Genomic DNA, 18,428 nt, shown 5'->3' with positions numbered 1-18,428 from the left:
TGTTTTTTATTGAGTAAATATTTCGTACCACTCGGTATGATGTTTTTGCACTGGCTAGAAATCCTATTTAGCGTCATTGTTCGAAAAATCGAGCCTCATGGAGTAACCTTGCGGTATACAGTAATATACATAATATACATACATACAGTAGGAAAAATGAAAGAATACCCATGAACGAACATATTTATAAAACACTCTGTATTTTCCTGTCACCGTGTCACACAAAAAATTGGCCAGCGCAGGTACATGTAATAATTATTGTTACATGTACTTGCGCTGGGCAATTTTCTTTGTGACACGGTGACAGTAAAATACAGCGTGTTTTATATGTTCGTTCATGGGTATTCTTTCATTTTTCCGACTGTATACACTTACTACAATTTTATATAATATATTTTTTTAACATTTTATATAACAACTTGATTAAAGTTTAAAGTATGTATATAAAACCATCATACGACCAATAGCAACATATGGCGTGAACACATGGATAATGACAGATTTTAATAATTTTGAAAGAAAGGTATTAAGGAGAATATTGGGACCCCTTTACTATAATAAGGTCCAACCAAGAGATATCAATCAGGGTTGGCAGGTTCAAATCAACATGCTCATGTTGGTTTAAACCAAATTAAACCAACTGGTTTTTTTAAGAAAAAACCTTAGGGCTAGAGCAGTCGAAACTTCGAAACAGGTTGGGTGCAGCACATAGACATATTAAGGGTAGACAAGGCATACTGAGCAAAAAAGGAAGCAGTCGATCGGTGGTCTATCTATCTCTTTTAACCAAGCGATCCCGCGCATGTGACAGACAAAGATGCCTAGACCACCCAATCCTTAATATTGGCGTTGCACCTCGATGCACAGAGCGGCTCATAACTTGCCTAATCTACTAGTTATTATATCTATGGTGCAGCGAAAGTTTCCAGACTGGTGTTTTTGTTTAAAGTTTTTAATCAGAAGACACCTGCCGCAAATGAAGAAAATGTTATTTTAAAAATTATTACGCCTGAAAATAAAAATAAAAGTTATCAGTAGTAATTGCACAAGAGCTCTGCAATTATTGAATTTTTCCCGAGTGACACTTTGACAGTTTTAATTTCACGAGCCGAAGGCGAGTGAAATTATGTCAAAGTGTCACGAGAGCAAAAATTCTATATTAATTTCAGACGTCGAGTGCAATTTGTTGCGATTATTTCATGAATAAAACTGTTCAAAACCAAAATTTTATTATAATTTATTTATGTAAGTACCATTAAACACACAGTTTTTATAAATATTTGACGATTGAAAGTCATCACTTTTATAATTTTTAAAATATTAATTGTCATTAATGTCACTGAATGTATTTTTTCGTAGCAACGAAGGGCATCTGACGTAATATACTTAACGACGGGAGATTATCAAAAATTATCGATTTAATTCAGATTTCTGTAGCTTTCTATTGGTCAGAATCTCCTATGAATGAAATAATCTTAATAATTTGTTTTATCGTTTATTACTATTATTTTATAAATTAATTTATTATTTTTTAAAGTATTTAGACCTTAGATTTAGATAATATTTTGTATCAAATAAACCTGGTTCAAACCACCAAAAATGTTTTTTTGGTTTTTAAAAAAAAACCTTGGTTTTTGCCATCCCTGATATCAACATTACAAAGAACCCTCTATAGCAAATTATGCGAAAATACAAAGATTGCGCTGGGCAGGCCACCTTATAAGAATGAATGACAGAACATCTAGTAGAACGCTTAGTGGAACTATGGTGGGACGTGTCGGCCAGTAGGAAGGCCAAGGAAGAGGTGGATAGACGAAGTGAGAACCGATGCTAAAGATATACCGGGTGTCCACTTATATTTTCCCCCATTTTAACTACCTATAACTTCTAAACGGCTCAAGATAGAAACATGAGGTTTTCGCTGAAATGTTTTATTTTAGTAAAAGTTTTGTATGAATTAATTGAGTTTTTTATATCGCTTTCAATTACGAAAATAAAAATGGCGGATTTTTGAAAAAAACTTTGTTGACTTTTTTTTAATGGAACACCCAGTATATTTTTCTGTAAATTGAAAGAACGATCATTCACCTATCCAGCGATATAAAGTTTTTTAAAATCGGTTGTCAAATCACTGAGTAATTAATTTTTAAAATGAGAGGTGCAACGTGGATATCACATACCTAAATAACATAGCTAAGCAAATTGATATTATGTTATATATGTGATTCCACATTGCATCTCTCATTTTAAAAATTAATTGCTCAGTTATTTGACAACCGACTTTAAAAAAAATTATATCGCTGGATAGGTAAATGACCATTTTTTCAAGTTAAAAAAAATATACTGGGTGTTTTAATAAAAAAAGTCAACAACGTTTTTTTTTTTCAAAAATCCGCCATTTTTATTTAAAAGCGATATGAAAAATGGCCATTTACCTAAAAACTTTTGAAAAAACGGTCATTTACCTATCTAACGATATAAAAATTTTCAAAATCGGTTGTCAAATGACTGAGCAATTAATTTTTAAAATGAGAGATGCAACGTGGAAATCACATAACATAATATCAATTTGCTTAGTTAGAGAGTTGCACCTCTCATTTTAAAAATTAATTGCTCAGTCATTTGACAACCGATTTTGAAAAACTTTATATCGCTGGATAGGTGAATGACCTTTCTTTCAATTTACAAAAAAATATACTGGGTGTTCCATTAAAAAAAAGTCAACTACGTTTTTTTCAAAAATCCGCCATTTTTCTTCTCGTATTTGAAAGCGATATAAAACATTCAATCCATTCAGACAAAACTTTACTAAAATAAAACATTCCAGCGAAAACCGCATATTTCTATCTTGAGCCGTTTAGAAGTTATAGGCAGTTAAAATGGGGGAAAATATAAGTGGACACCCGGTATTGAGCGTGGATAACTGGAGGAGAGCAGCCAGAGACAGAGATACTTGGAGGCGGATGCTGGGGGAGGCCAGGGCCCGACATAACGACTGGATCGATTTGGCTAATTTTGAATTTAAAACATTTTAATAAAATAAAATAAATTAAATAAAATCGAATCGAATCAGATCACACACTACATACTTCTTAGGCCCGGCGCAAATTGAACCTAAGCCAGACACAACCTGCGCCGGCGAACTGCGTAGACAGTTCTGCGCATTCTATTATCAGTTCATTCGTTCGCAGGCCAAGCTTGGGAACGTTTGTCACCGGCGTAGTTTTCTTGGGCCGTGGGACGCGTGACTCACCACTTTACTTGTTTTTGTTTGCGAGGTGGACGTATCTGAAATGAATACGGATGGTACCTAAGTACAATTTATTATGATAAATAAAAATATTAGCATAGTCAACACCCCGAGTGAAAACTGCGTTGTCTTTGCCATTAAATTCTGATAACTTTTGGTAGACTAAATAAGCGGCTATACGAAATTAATAATCAAAGTTATGCCTTTACAAACACACATTATTAGAAAATATTCATGTTACTTAAAACCGTGATCGATAAAAATATCGTATTACCCTCAAATTCAACTTGTCGGCATATTACATTTTTGTTTAGTACAAATAGTGTTATTTTTTATGACCGATCACTGATCATTAGCGGAGGGATTATGAATTATGACCTGCAGTAATTGTAAATGATTGCGACCCTGCAGTAATTGTAAATGATTGTGATTCGAGCAGTAAATTGAGGAATATGAGTTATGGTCGAGCATTAGGGGAGGGATTATTTTAAATATTTAGGTATTATGTGCAGAAATAAAATACTCAATGTAAGATATCGTTTTATGCACCCGCTTATGATCAAATTCGATGTTTTCGAAAGTCATACCGCTACGACTAATAGGGACGTGTAAGATATTTTTAAAACGTTACTAGTTACAAGTACGGAAATACCGATTCTAAGTTGCCTACTCAATTCAATACAAGGATCAGATACATCAGTATTTTGTAATCAGTATTTGTACTCAGTACCACTGAGAACCGGTATCAAAAGTAACCGTTACATGTCCGCACTGATTTTGCCCGTCTCTATTCGCCACGTCGATAGCCAACGATTGGGTTGGCTTGTGTTCAATATGCGGCACGCTAGAAAAATAAATGCACGGGTCACCCGTCCCGCCGGCGCAGGTTGTGTCTGGCTTAGGTTCAATTTGCGCCGGGCCTAAAATACAGATCTGATTAAGAAGTATCCACTTCTGTCGGTAAAAAAAGTGCCAAGCGACGTTTTTTAATTGTTATGATAATTTAAAATATTGAACGGACAGATACAAAGTTTTAAAATAAGTTATTAAATAACTGTAACCTTTGTCATACCTGCATGTTAAATAAGAGACTAGGCACGATCTTATCCATATGGACAGGTTCCCAAATGTTCTCAACCAGATCATCAGAAACCGTTTTCCTAACTACAGCTTGTAATCCTTTGATACCAGCAGTCCGTATTTTATCTCGAACTTCTTCTTTCTCGCCGCTATGACACATAGCTGAAAATTTACTAACGAAGAAGTCATATCTTCTATGGTACGATGGCGTGTCTTCTTCTATATTGGCGAATTTTACAAACTAAAATCAAAACAGAATGTATATATAAAAGCATTATTATAACTGTATTTCCTTATTCTATATTCTACTTTAAAAATGTTTTTTTTTTAATTATATTATGATGAAATAATAAAAGTAAAATGATTTTGGTACTACTTTCCAAAAGTACCTTGTAATTTTCAGGGCCAACTCAAAATTACACCCATTCAAAATTACAGCGATACAGCCACAACAAAAAGACTACTGGGCATGGCAGAGACTACTGACAAAGACTACTAGTCTGGGCTGATTATCGGAGAATAGGCCATTTTTGGGAAAAGTTATTTACCAGCAATTTTATTGCTGGAATCGAAGCTTATGATTATATATATTAATAATATAGGTATGCAAAACTCCGCAGATAGTGTGCTACTTTTTTATAAACAAAATGGCGCCGAAAATCGTGTTTTTTCAATTATTGCTCTATAACTCTGAAGATTTTAACTTTACAACAAAAACACTCAAATAAAAATTCACCGCAATAAAATTCTGCATAGAGATGTTTTTCCCGATCTGCTCCGACGAAAATTTTCCTCGGAAAATGCGGGTTTTCCCAACAAAATCTTTAATTTTCAAATAAAGTTTTAGATAAGTAATTATCTATCAATAATTAAATAATTTGGTGACTTAAAACCCTTCTTGGTTTAGATGATAGTTCCAGAAGTTGGTGAAAATTGAAAGAATATTTTAGCAACAATTCAATTGTTAATTAATAATTTACGGTCGCAATAATAACCAAAATAATTATGATACACTGATCAAACTTTGAAATCTTATAAAGATGAGATGCCTATTTAACATTTTGTCGACAAAATATAAATTTTTTATTTTTTTGCATAATCTTTAAATGTTTAAAAAAATAGTTATAAACAAATTAACGTTTCTCAGAAAGTTTTTATTATATTCTAATTTTAAAAAATAGTTAAAATGCGTATTTCAAATATCTTGAAAATGAATGCTTTAAAACTTTTTTGCAACCATTTGCAAAAAAGTTATGAAACAGCAAAGTAAACATACGATTACTACGTTGTTTATAATTTTTTAAAATTCTTTCAAAGCGTAAAAGTGAGTTTAAAGTACAAGCTAATTATTTACAAAAAATATCGATTATTAGTTTAACGGTTATATTTTAATTAAAGATTATAAATATATTTTTTTGTAACATACACGCGCGAAAGTTGACTAATACAGTACTGTAGCTAAAATTTTCACTCGAAGCGACGACCGCCGCGCGACGTACACTTAATAAATAAAATTATAGTAAGTAAGCCTACTTTCGCGCTAAAAATTACAAAAAAAAGTATTTTTATTCTTTGATTAAAATATAACCATTGAACTAATATTTGATATTCTTTGTGAGTAATTAGATTGTACCACAGACTCACTTTTAAGCTTTGAAACAATTAAAATAAATTATAAACAACGGAGCAATCGTATATTTACTTTGCTGTTTCATAACTTTTTTGCAAATGGTTGGAATTTTTTTTTAAAGCATTCATTTTCAAGACCTTTGAAATACGCATTTTAAGTATTTTTTAAAATTAGAATATAATAAACAATTTCTGAGAAATGTTAATTTGTTTATAACTATTTACATTTAAAGATTATGCCAAAAACTGAAAAAATTATATTTTGTCGACAAAATATTAAATAGGCATCACATCTTTATAATCTTTCTAAGTTTGATCAATGTCTCATGATTATTTTGGTTGTTATTGCGACTGTAAATTGTTAATTAACAATTGAATTGTTGCTAAAATATTCGTTTAATTTTCACCAGCTTCTGCAGTTATAATCTATACCAAGAAAGCTTTTATTCACCAAGTTATTTAATTATTGATAAATAATTACTTGCCCAAAAAATTTATTTGAAAATTCGAGATTTTGTTGGGAAAACCCACATTTTCCGAGGAAAATTTTCGTCGGAGCAAATCGGGAAAAGCGTGCCTCTATGTAGAATTAAATTGGGGTGAATTTTTATTTGAGTGTTTTTGGTGTAAAGTTAAAATCTTCGGTGTTATAGACCAATAATTGAAAAAAAAACACGATTTGGGGGCGCCATTTTGTTAATAAAAAAAGTAGCACACTACCTGCGGACTTTGCATACCTATATTATTAATATATAGAATCTTATAATTCGATTCCAACAATAAAATTGTGGTAAATAACCTTTCTTTGTACTTTACTAATTAGACCAGGCAGCGCATTATAACTATTTTTTTTAATTTAAAGATTATGCAAAAAAACGAAAAATTTATAAATATTTTGTCGATAAAATATTAAATAAGCATCTCATCTTTATAATCTTTATAAGTTTGATCAATGTATCATGATTATCTTGGTTATTATTGCGATCGTAAATTGTTAATTAATAATTGAATTGTTGCTAAAATATTTGTTTAATTTTCACCGGCTTCTGGAATTACAATCTATACCAAGAAAGCTTTGATGTCACTAAGTTATTTAATTATTGATTAATATTACTTACCTAAAACTTTATTTGAAAATTAGAGTTTTTGTTGGGAAAACCCGCATTTTCTGAGGAAAATTTTCGTCGAAGCAAATCGGGAAAAACATATCTGTATGCAGAATTTAATTGCGGTGAATTTTTATTTAGGTATTTTTGTTGTAAAGTTAAAATCTTCGGAGTTATAGAGCAATAATTGAAAAAAATACGATTTGTCGGCGCCATTTTGTTTATAAAAAAAGTAGCACACTATCTGCGGACTTTGCATACCCATATTATTAATATATAGAATCTTATAATTCGATTCCAGCAATAAAATTGCTGGTAAATAACTTTTCCATGAATTTTGCTAATTAGCCCAGAGTATACTGAGAGATCGAAAGAGGAGCGAAGATATTAGCAGAACATGTAACGTACAGTGTATAAACGAATGAACACTAAATAGAAAAAAAGAATGGAATAACCACATAACCAGAATGGGGGAGACACGTGTGGTCAAAATAGCAAGAGATAAGAGATAAATCACCAATCGGTAGAAGAAGCATCGTCTGTCCGCGCAAAAGATGGAGTGACAACCTTCCATAGAGGTATCAATCCGCCAATGAACAAGCAGAATTGCTTATGAAGAGGAAGAAGAAGAAGAACTCAAAATTGCATGAAAATTTGGCTTTAGGTTCTACTTATCCTCCACTTTAAAGTTGAACTTGTGCCGTTGGTTGCTTTTACTTGGGTGGTCACAGTCACCCCTTCTCGGGAGTGCAAAAACGAGTGTTTAAAATAAGACCGGAAATGGATAAATTGACTAATTCTAAGCGAGTTTTTTAAGTAAGTCAATACTTTTTGAGTTATTTGTAATTGAAAATGTATATTGCTCAACAAAAAACCACGTTTTCAGGCGGTTTTTCGCAAATAACTCAAAAACTAAGTATTCTAACGAAAAAATATTCTTTGCAAAAAGGTAGCATAGAAAAAAAAAACGAAAAAAGTTGTGTATTCGCGAAGTCTATAGACCCAGCAAAAGCAAAGTTCCAGCTCATGAAAAATACGTTTTTATTCGTCAAATTCCAAATCGAATATTTCAACGTGAAATAACCAAAAAATGAAGCACTTTTCGGGAAAACCCATTTATTTTAAGTACTTACACTGATTTGAGTGTTTAAAAAACTATATATTATTTTTCCTTATTTATACAAGCTTCTAGCAATAAAACTAAGCCAGTTACGCTCAAAATTAAGATGGCCCTCTTTTTTTGGTAAACAAAATCGTGAAAATATCCACCTGTTTAGCACCCCAAATAAAATTGATCGTTACTGCTGTATAAATGATAAATTTTACTTATGTATTTTTTATATGATCTGTAAGTTTCACCGGTTTAAAGTGTTTATTTTTGAAACGGTTATATTTGAAAGGACTTGAACGAGTCACTAATCAGGAGTGTATGCAAACTTTGAACAGCCCTATCTTATTCAATTTTTGTCTTACAGGGAAACAAAATGAAACTAGCGTATTTTTTATAAAAGCAAAACCTATATTTTTTTACTCTTTGAGATTTTTTGTATCACTAATACTTTTTAAGATATTTTGAAAAAAGAACATTATTTTTCCAAAAATTTTAGAAATAGTTTTTACTATAAAATCAATTTTTTTCAAAAATAAGCAATTCGAACCGGTCAAACTTACGGATCGTATAAAAAAATACACATACATATAAGGTGGAAAGTAAAGCAGTAACGATTAATTTTATTTAGGATGCTAAATAAGGGAAGATTTTCACGATTTTTTTAAACCAAAAAAGGGGCCAACTTTATTTTGAGCATAACTTGTTTAAATTTGTTGCTAGCCACTTTTATAAAAAATAAACACTTCAAAAATTTTATAAGATTTTCCCGAAAACAGTTTCATTTTTTGGTTATTTAACGTTGAAATATTGGATTTGGAATTTGACGAATAAAAACGTATTTTTCATGCGCTACAACTTTGCTTTTACTGGGTTTGTAGACTTCATTAATACACGATTTTTTTTTTCGTTTTTTTATAAGCTACATTTTTGCTAAGATAATTTTTTTCGATAAAATATTTACTTTTTGAGTTATTGGCGAAAACCCGCCTGAAAACTTTGTTTTTTTTTTGTCGAAAAATAAACATTTTTAATCGCAAATAACTCGAAAAGTACCTATAGACTTACATACATAAAAAATTCAATAGAACGAAAGTTGCTTAGAATTGGTTAGTTTATCCATTTCCGGACTTATTTTAAACGCACGTTTTTCACCCCCGAGAAGGGGTGATTGCCATTCCCCAAGTAAAAGCAACCAACGGTAGAAGTTCAACTTTGAAGTGGAGGGTAAGTAGAACCTAAATCTAAATTATCATGGAGTTCGGAGTTGACCCTGAAAATTACACTCCAAAACAGTCATTTACTGGGCTATAAGGACATATTCGCATAATTAAATGGTATTGCAACTTGGTGATAAAACGATTCAAGTCTATTTCGCTCTATAGCTGCCATCTATCTTGACTAGATTTAACTTAACGAACAAAAATGCAGTTTGTATTAGTAGTAAATGGGTTAGGTGCACTTGAATCATTTTGCTGTAATACTATTTTTTAGTATTCTATAAGGATTCGTGTTAAGAGGAAACAGTAGCGATCAACAGGTAGCGAAAACGCGTTCCAAGATTGCGGCTATAATTTTGAATATTTTTCGAGATATTTGGCACACGTATTCGTAATATATTAAAGAATGGCGGTACAGAGCCCAATTTAAAAAATATATTAAAATGTGGAAATTACTCTGTAATTAAATACAATATTAAAAAAACGAGCCTGTACCGCCATTAAGAAGAACAAAAAAATACACTTTCTTCAAATAAACTTTTTTATCCGATGCCTAGATTTTGTGTCATTTTGGAACTACTAATGAAATAAAAAATTTTATTAGTTCCAAAATGACACAAAATCTAGGCATCGGATAAAAAAGTTTATTTGAAGAAAGTGTATTTTTTTGTTCATCTTAACGGCGGTACAGGCTCGTTTTGTTAATATTGTATTTAATTACAGAGTAATTTCCACATATTAATATATTTTTCAAATTGGGCTCTGTACCGCCATTCTTTATTATATTACGAATACGTGTGCCAAATATCTCGAAAAATATTCAAAATTACAGCCGCAATCTTGGAACGCGTTTTTGCTACCTGTTGATCGCTACTGTTTCCTCTTAACACAGGATTGTTTTTAAGGGAAAACAATTGTAGATTTAGTGAAGTTAGTAAAACGTATTGAGAACAATTAGGACATAGAATATATGGGATAGACATAGAAAACAGAATATATGGGATAAATAAAATACCAACAAGAAATCATGAAGGTAGAAGAAAACATAGTGGTCGTGAAAAGAGAAAATTTTAGTTTTTACTGTATTTTATCACAGAAACATTGATTAAAGCAAAAAAATAGCATTAGTAAATAGTGGTATTAGTTCTTAAGGGGACTTTTACTTCCTAAAAAAATTTTTTTTTACGTAATAGCATTATTTTTAGTAATCAAAGAAATACTGCCCTAAAATTTTATTAAGAAATTCGAAATAGAAACGAAAGTTATAGCTGTATTTATTACGGTACCTATCTCAGCTAAAAAACTCGTTTGTTTATAACAACGCGCGCGACTGCTGTCCTGTGCAGCTGCAACATGACAGTTGCAATTTATCGTAAATTATTGTTTTGAAAATCGAAAAATGTCTGGACTGATGATCATTTAAAAGGCAGTCAAAGTAAGGGGGCGCATCGAAATAAGCAAATTAAAAGACAATTTCAAGATAATCAGATTACTACAGAAAACAATTCTGAATTACCAAGTTCCTCGGCAAGAAATTAAAATGAGTGAAATGAATGTCGACAACGTTCCCCGTTAAAGGTCAGCCTAACCATACTCCTGTGTAAATATTTGAATATTTATGGCATCTTCTCGGCGCGTTTTGATTCAAATCAGTCTTCTTGCGAAGCCTCTTTGATAAAGGGTAGACCCTGAAACACGGTGTCAGAGGATGGCAGGAGACTCGCTTTGAATCAAAACGAAACCGATTATTTTCATTTTAAAAAAATTAAAGTCTAGTGATGCATTGCATGCACCTTAGGGCCTCCATATACGGACTGTTAAGTACAGTCGAGACCCAGCTGCAAGAGTGCGGTCGTGTTGCGGTTGGACGCGACTGCAACCCGACTACACCCAGCTGCCGGTTGAAGTCGTGTGCAACTGCAATACGACTGCACCTAATCAATCAGTTGCAATATGGATTCGGATGAAGAGAGACTACTTCTCATTTTGTTATTACGTAAACGAATGAGTAGAAAAGGTCGTAGAACGTGGGTGCACGCTATATTTTGCATTTTTCTGGAAAGCAAGCACAATTAATAGTATACTGTATCGTGGTACAATAATGAATGAATGATCTAATTGGAATGCTCGAAAGAAAAGATGCGGTTTGCAGTCTGACTGCAGACTGCTCCATGCGGTTCGTGTGGGACGTGTCCAACCGCTTTTTACTGTTGGCAGCACGGCGAAACTCGACCGCGAGCCAACTGCATTTTTGCAGTTGGACTGCATGAACGGTCCGTGTATTGCGAAATGGATAATTTTGTATTGAAACTGCAGATCGCCCAACGGCGAACGCATGATGCTGCTTGCAGTGACTGCACTTTGCAGACCGTATATGGAGGCCCTCATGGGAATAAAAATTGGAGAAATAGCAATGAGTTGGTAGGAAAGTATCGGCGGAGCACGTAATGCTTAAGTCAATAGAAGGAGCAGCAAGACATCAAAAGAGGGCAGAATTATGAAAAAAAACACTGACCGACTATTTACAGCTTTTACTAGAGAGTGAGAGAATCTAATAAGCACCAGGACTTGCAGATTAGAGGAAAAAAATAAATATGACCATTTTATTCGATAAAATTAGATACAATAAAAATACTTTAAAAAACGCGTTTTTCTAAATCACATTTTTCAAAATTTGGAGACGTTTTTCTCAAAATCTACTACATCAATCTTAGTGAACCACATTTTTTTTTATACTTCATATATACTCGAGGACAAAATATTGCATATGCATGTGGAATGAAATTTTTTGTGCTGCTATCCTGAGCTCCCCTATATCATAGAAATAAGATTTCTTTTCTGAATGCGATGTTTTAAAGTATCACATAGATCATATATGCTATAATCGGATTTAAATCTGATCTGGGCTATATACTGGCCAATATAATTTTTAAATTGAATCTCATCAAGGCAAGTATTCACTATGTTAGCGACATGAAGATGTGCATTAGCACCAATATTTCATATCCAATGTGGCTTTCAAATGGCAAAACATGATCTTCTAAAATGTTTTCAATGTACATATCAGTTGGCATTCGCCACGTGTTTGGTATGCTCTTTCAAAGTAATACCACTCCGTAGCACTATGCCGCCACCACCAAAACTAACACTCTGTATGAGGTTACAACTGACATACTGTTCGCCAACTCTTCTGTAGACGAAGTTTCTTGCTTCCACATGGTGAACGGTATGCCAGATATAACCTCATACAGAGTGTTAATTTTGGTGGTGGCGGCTTAGTGCTATGGTGTGGTATTTCTTGAAAAGGAGATACCGAACTTGTGGAGGCGATTGGGTGAATGACAGCTAATATGTACATTAAAAACATTTTAGATCCATATTTTGCCATTTGACAGCCATATGGGATAACAAATTCTTGTTAATACACTATGACGCAGGTCTTCATGTCGGTAGAATAGTGAATAATTACCTTGATGAAATTAAATTTAAAAATTATATTGGCCACCATATAGCTCATATTAAATTTAAATCCGATTATACCATTTATATGATACATTAAAACATCGCATTCGGAAAAGAAATCCAATTTCTATGACACTGGGAGCAGCATAAAAATTTTTATTTCACACGTTAATTTCAAAATATGCAATATTTTTGTCGGTGAGTGTATATGCGACTACTAAATAAACCTCTAAAATATTTTAAAAACCCACCTTTTTAGTACCTATATAAATTTGCATATAAAGGCCATAAACATATAAAAAAAAATAAACTATGTAAAGTTTATCTATTAGTTTTAAGTATTACGAAGTGAATCCCATTGGAATTTTTAACACTTTGTTACAGGATGGCAGAACAGTGTCTCTCAAATTAAAATACATATTTTGAAAGACGCCCTCTGTAGTAGTGAAAACAACTAAAAGTGCAAAAAATTTTTTTGTGGTATAGGTACCTCCAAACGTTTTGTTATTTTTTTCTATAACAATGTATAAAAAATATATATGTAAGTACAAATATAATAGTTCTTTTTTTAATATTTAAAAATTGTTTCTTTTTTTCAAATTTAGAAAGTAAAAGTCTCTTTAAATGTACAAATATAAATTATACAGCAATTATTTAATTAAAAATATTTTACCATAACACTTTTTATATTTAAAAAATATATATAAATAAAAACGTACCGATTGTGTGGCTAAAATTTGCAGCTCCGGTTCTGTCGATTCCAACAATTTTTGAACCATTTTCAAAAAACTCTCTACAAACAAATTCAGCGTCGGTGCATGGCATGCCAAAAGTAGTTGGTCCATGGCTTCCATTGCAATAACAACAAACCTGAAATCGAAAGAACAAAACAATTTCAGTTCAGTTACCCTTGCTATTGATTTTTTATGTGAAAACATGCGATCTTAATAATGACTAATGTTATTAGTGTTGTGGGTGGGCAAGCATGGGGATCGTTTAAAGTTATTGATTTATTTTTGATAAACTTAATTTTCTGAATGAATGTGTAGACGAATATTATGCTTATTATTATACAGGGTGCGCCATTAGTGCGAAAAAGTCCAATTACTCATTTGTCGTAAGAGACACGAAAAAAATTGTTAGATGTAGTATAAACGATAAGTACATTTTTCATTAATTTCGTAGCAATATTAACACACTGTAGAATTGTAAAGATTTGACATAAAAATCTATTCATATTCAAAAGATTTTTAATATAGTCTACTTGTCTAATACTGTCCAAAATTATTAACTAAACCGAAATAATATTTAATTTTGGTATACTATACAGGGTTCGTCGAAACTCGGAATGAGTATTTTTTAAGTATTCTTTAACTGAATACCTTGTATTTTAGTATTGTAATGAAATGCTATTTTATAATAGTTTATTATTTCTTAGGCATTCCCTATAGCCCTATACCTATACTCAATTTACAATCAAGATGCAGTAGAAATAAACAAACGTTAAATGCGTTAAATGCTACTAGGAGCATTCCCGAATCATAATTTACAATGTATATAAATTGTAAATCCCAAATCATGATTTCCAAAATTTATATATTGTAAATTATCATTTGGGAGTGCTCTTAATAGCATTTAACGTGTCTTGGTTTGTTTATCTCTACTGCATCTTGAATTTAAATTTAGTATAAATTCTTTAATTTGTTAGTTATTTGTGATTCTTTGATTGCCACAACAATTAGGTGAATTTTTTTTAGGTTGGACATAAAAATACTAAATAAAAAATAATTTTTATAAAAAAATAGATAGTAATATAAACTGATCCTTAATTTGTTAGTACTGGATGAGATATCAAAACACCTACGTAGTTAAGATTTTTGGTGTGCAAAGTATTAGGCAAAAACACCCATTAATGGTAGGGGAGCCCAAGCGGGGATTTTTGCAGTTACTCGAGCGCGTCAGTATCACATGGAGAGAAACCTTGTACCCTGTAAATGTACCCCTACCATATATTGGATCTTAATACAGAGGAGTTCGTTAAGGGGCTTCCGAAAAAAAATGTTATTCTTATACAAGCTCGAAATCGTCAGATTAAGATAAGGTAAGTTAAGTACATGCAGAACAGTGTATATTTCAAAAATCTGACAGTTTGGGCGGGGCGTAAAGAAATGGGTAAGTCACAAAGTTTCACAAGAAAAAAAGCCAATAATTCGAGAAATAAATAGTCCAGGGCGCATCTGTTTTGAGATGGACGTTGAGAGGTGACTCAAATTTTTTTGCAGAAATTGCTTGAAAATAGATCAAATAATAATATTTGAGTTATCCTCCCTCTCAAAAAGGTCCGGAACATTGTTTAAATAATCAAAATGTCAAAAAATGAAGGAAAAATTCGATTTTTTTCTTCGTTTTTTGATTATAACTTTAAAAGTATTCATTTCCGAGAAAAGTTGTACTGACATAAAAGTTGCGTAATTAAATTTCCTATAACATAGAATTGGTTATAAATTTAAAAAATAGTCACCCTAGTTGCAAAATAGCATTAATTACGAAAAAAACATACAAAAACAAGTATTTGTATTTTACGTTTTTCAACCATTTATGCTAGGCTTAGGACCTTCATATTTCAGCCACAAAAACTTTATGATACAGTAAAATAATACTGTAAATTTCATTAAGATCGGTGCAATAGATTACGCAAAATAAATTTTGCAATCCAGCTTTCGCAAAAAAAATTCATTTTTTTAAAATGTTACGGGACTGAAAATAAAGCAGGTAGCAGGTTGAAATTTTTTTTGCTTATAGAAGTGTACTGTACCTTTCATTTGCAATTTGAAAAATTAACATCGATTAATTACGACGGCGTCAGGAAATTTTTTAAATAAACATTAATTTTTGGTGCTACGCGCAGGACAGCGGTGTTCATTTCCACCAAAATTTCTTCCAATATTTATCTAATATATTATTTTCTTACTCTATATTTTGTTGTATTTTAATATTTTAATTCCACAAAAATCAAACTAATTTTATTATTGTTTGTGAAATATTGTTTAAACAATTGCTTATGTTTAAAAATAATAAACTTTTATTCTCTAAGTTAAAATATATGAACAAAGAAAGTTTTTGCTAATAAAAGTGTTATTTCAAAGGATAGAGTATGTGTTTTTATTTTGCAATTAACAAATTTATTTAGTTATATCGAAATGTAATAAAAATTAAAATGTATCAATCATTATCAAAGGTCATTGGAATGCCCAATCAGAGCAAACTATCCGCTGTCCTGCGCGTAGCACCAATAATTAATGTTTATTTAAAAAAGTCCTGACGCCGTGGTGTTAATCGATTTTAATTTCGCAAAATTGCAAATGAAAAGTACAGTACACTTCTATATGCAAAAAAAATGTCAACTTGCTATCTGTTTATTTTCAGTCATGTAACATTTTGAAAAAATGAATTTTTTTTGAGAAAGATGGATTGCAAAATTTATTTTGCAAAATCTATTGAACCGATCTTATTGAAATTATCAGTGTTGTTTGACTGTATCATAAAGTTTTTCTGGGTGAAATATGAAGGTCCTAAGTTTAGCATAAATGGTTGAAAAACGTAAAATGCGAATACTTGTTTTTGTATGGTTTTTTCGCAATTATTGCTATTTTGCAACAAGGGAGACTATTTTTTAAATTTTTAACCAATTCTATATTATAGGAAATTTAATTACGCAACTTTTATGTTAGTACAACTTTTCTCGGAAATAAATACTTTTAAAGTTATAATCAAAAAACGAAGAAAAAAATCGAATTTTTCCTTAATTTTTTGATTATTTAAACAATGTTCCGGACCTTTTTAAGAGGGAGGATAACTCAAATATTATTATTTGATTTATTTTCAAGCAATTTCTGCAAAAAAATTTGAGTCACCTCTCAACGTCCAAATGTACTAATATTTTTACAGATGCGCCCTGGTCTATTATTAAAATACCAATAAAATTAGTCGTATAGTAATACATTCGAGAGCAGTCAGACTTGCAGACCCCCACATACGGTAATCTGAAATATTTATTAGGAAATATTTATTTGAGGATAACTCAAATATTATTATTTGAGTTATTTTCAAGCAATTTCTGGAAAAAAATTTTAGTCACCTCTCAATGTCCAAATGTACTAATATTTTTACAGATGCGCCCTGGTCTAAAACGTCAGATCGAAAAACTAAAAAATACGTGTTTAATATTTTTCAAAAATCTATCGAATGATTCCAAACACGAGCCCCACGGAGAGGGGTGGGGGTAAATTTTAAATTTTAAAGAGGAACCCCGCGATATTTCGCAAAATGAACATCAGATCGAAAAACTGAAAAATACACGTATTCAATATTTTTGAAACATGTATCGAATGACACCAAAGACGACCCCCACGGAGGTGGGGTGGGGGTTACTTTAAAATCTTAAATAGGAGACCCCATTTTTTATTGCAGATTTGGATTTCTTACAAAAAAATAAGTAACTTTTATTCCAGACATTTTTTCGCATTATAAAAAGATGGCGCTACAATAGGAAAAAACGATTGTTGGAAATGGAAAACTAAATTAAAAAATGGAAAGTCCCCACTTAAGGGCACCCAAAGTCCCATTTAACGACAATGTTAACATTATGTCATATAGCTCTGTAACCAAAGTACTTAGAGACCTAATTTTTGTTTTAGTCCCTACATATACAATACTACATGTATTGTTTAGTCCCGCGTAGATTTTTGTAAAGTTAGAGCGAAAGAAACATTTATTTTAAAAATTTTTAAAATACTCTTACAAAAAAACCCAAAAAAGTATAGATTTTATTTTTTATTTTACTTGCTTTCTGTACATTTTTCAATAAAAATTTACGCGGGACTATTGTTTGATTTTTAACCAAGAGGAGTGATTCAAATTTACCGCGCTCTATTGCTTGTTTGTAATTGGTCCAACCACAGGCAAGTTTACTCCACTGTTATAAAATTTTGACACTAATGACATTTATCAAATTTTGACACTAGTGACATTTCATAGGCGATTAAGTTATATCGGCGATTTTTGTGTTTTATGTGTTATTCCTTTAATTTTTAGATTGTTAGTCTGTTTTTATATAAAAGGCAGTTGTATTTGGAACTCTTTACCGACGTATTAATTTAATAAAATATTTATGGATGACCGTTGAGGGTCCACTAGATCAACCAAAAAAGAAGATATATTTGGTTATTATTCTAGTGACTTTCTTGGGTGTGAATCTGTCTTTTTAGTTTACTCCTCCTGGTTAAAAAATAAACTATAGAAATTATCTACCTACAATTACTGTAAAAATTTGGACCTTCTATCATCTAAGGAACCACAGATATCTGACATCAAAAGCTAAAAACGTAGTATTCGGGAAATCGCAAAAACATAAAACACTCTAATAGGCTATAAAGCTACCGGTACACGGTAAGTTGAGTGCAGACGTTCAGAAAACAAATAGTTTTGTAACCATGGATATTTTATACTATAATGTGCTATATATCGTTGGAAACAGAAGATTTCAGAGAATAATTTTCAATCATAACCCAAAA

The 18,428-nt window shown here is 31.5% G+C and overlaps 1 protein-coding gene across 2 annotated transcripts in view; it reads right to left on the bottom strand.

Moving 5' to 3' along the window:
- The window catches only part of LOC126887009 (protein EFR3 homolog cmp44E), an 85,158-nt gene that overhangs the window by 40,468 nt on the left and 26,262 nt on the right, over positions 1 to 18,428 (bottom strand). For both annotated transcript variants that reach the window (XM_050654303.1, XM_050654304.1), the window contains exons 3-4: positions 13,575 to 13,725; positions 4,323 to 4,571 (exon numbers count right to left, since the gene is read on the bottom strand). In XM_050654303.1, coding sequence (XP_050510260.1) covers positions 4,323 to 4,571; positions 13,575 to 13,725 — 400 coding nt within the window. The remainder of the gene's footprint in view (positions 1 to 4,322; positions 4,572 to 13,574; positions 13,726 to 18,428) is intronic.

Source organism: Diabrotica virgifera, chromosome 6, assembly GCF_917563875.1.
Source record: "Diabrotica virgifera virgifera chromosome 6, PGI_DIABVI_V3a".
Taxonomy (NCBI): domain Eukaryota; kingdom Metazoa; phylum Arthropoda; class Insecta; order Coleoptera; family Chrysomelidae; genus Diabrotica; species Diabrotica virgifera.
The sequence above is the reverse complement of the archived record's forward strand: the minus strand, read 5'-3'. Positions and strand labels throughout refer to the sequence as shown.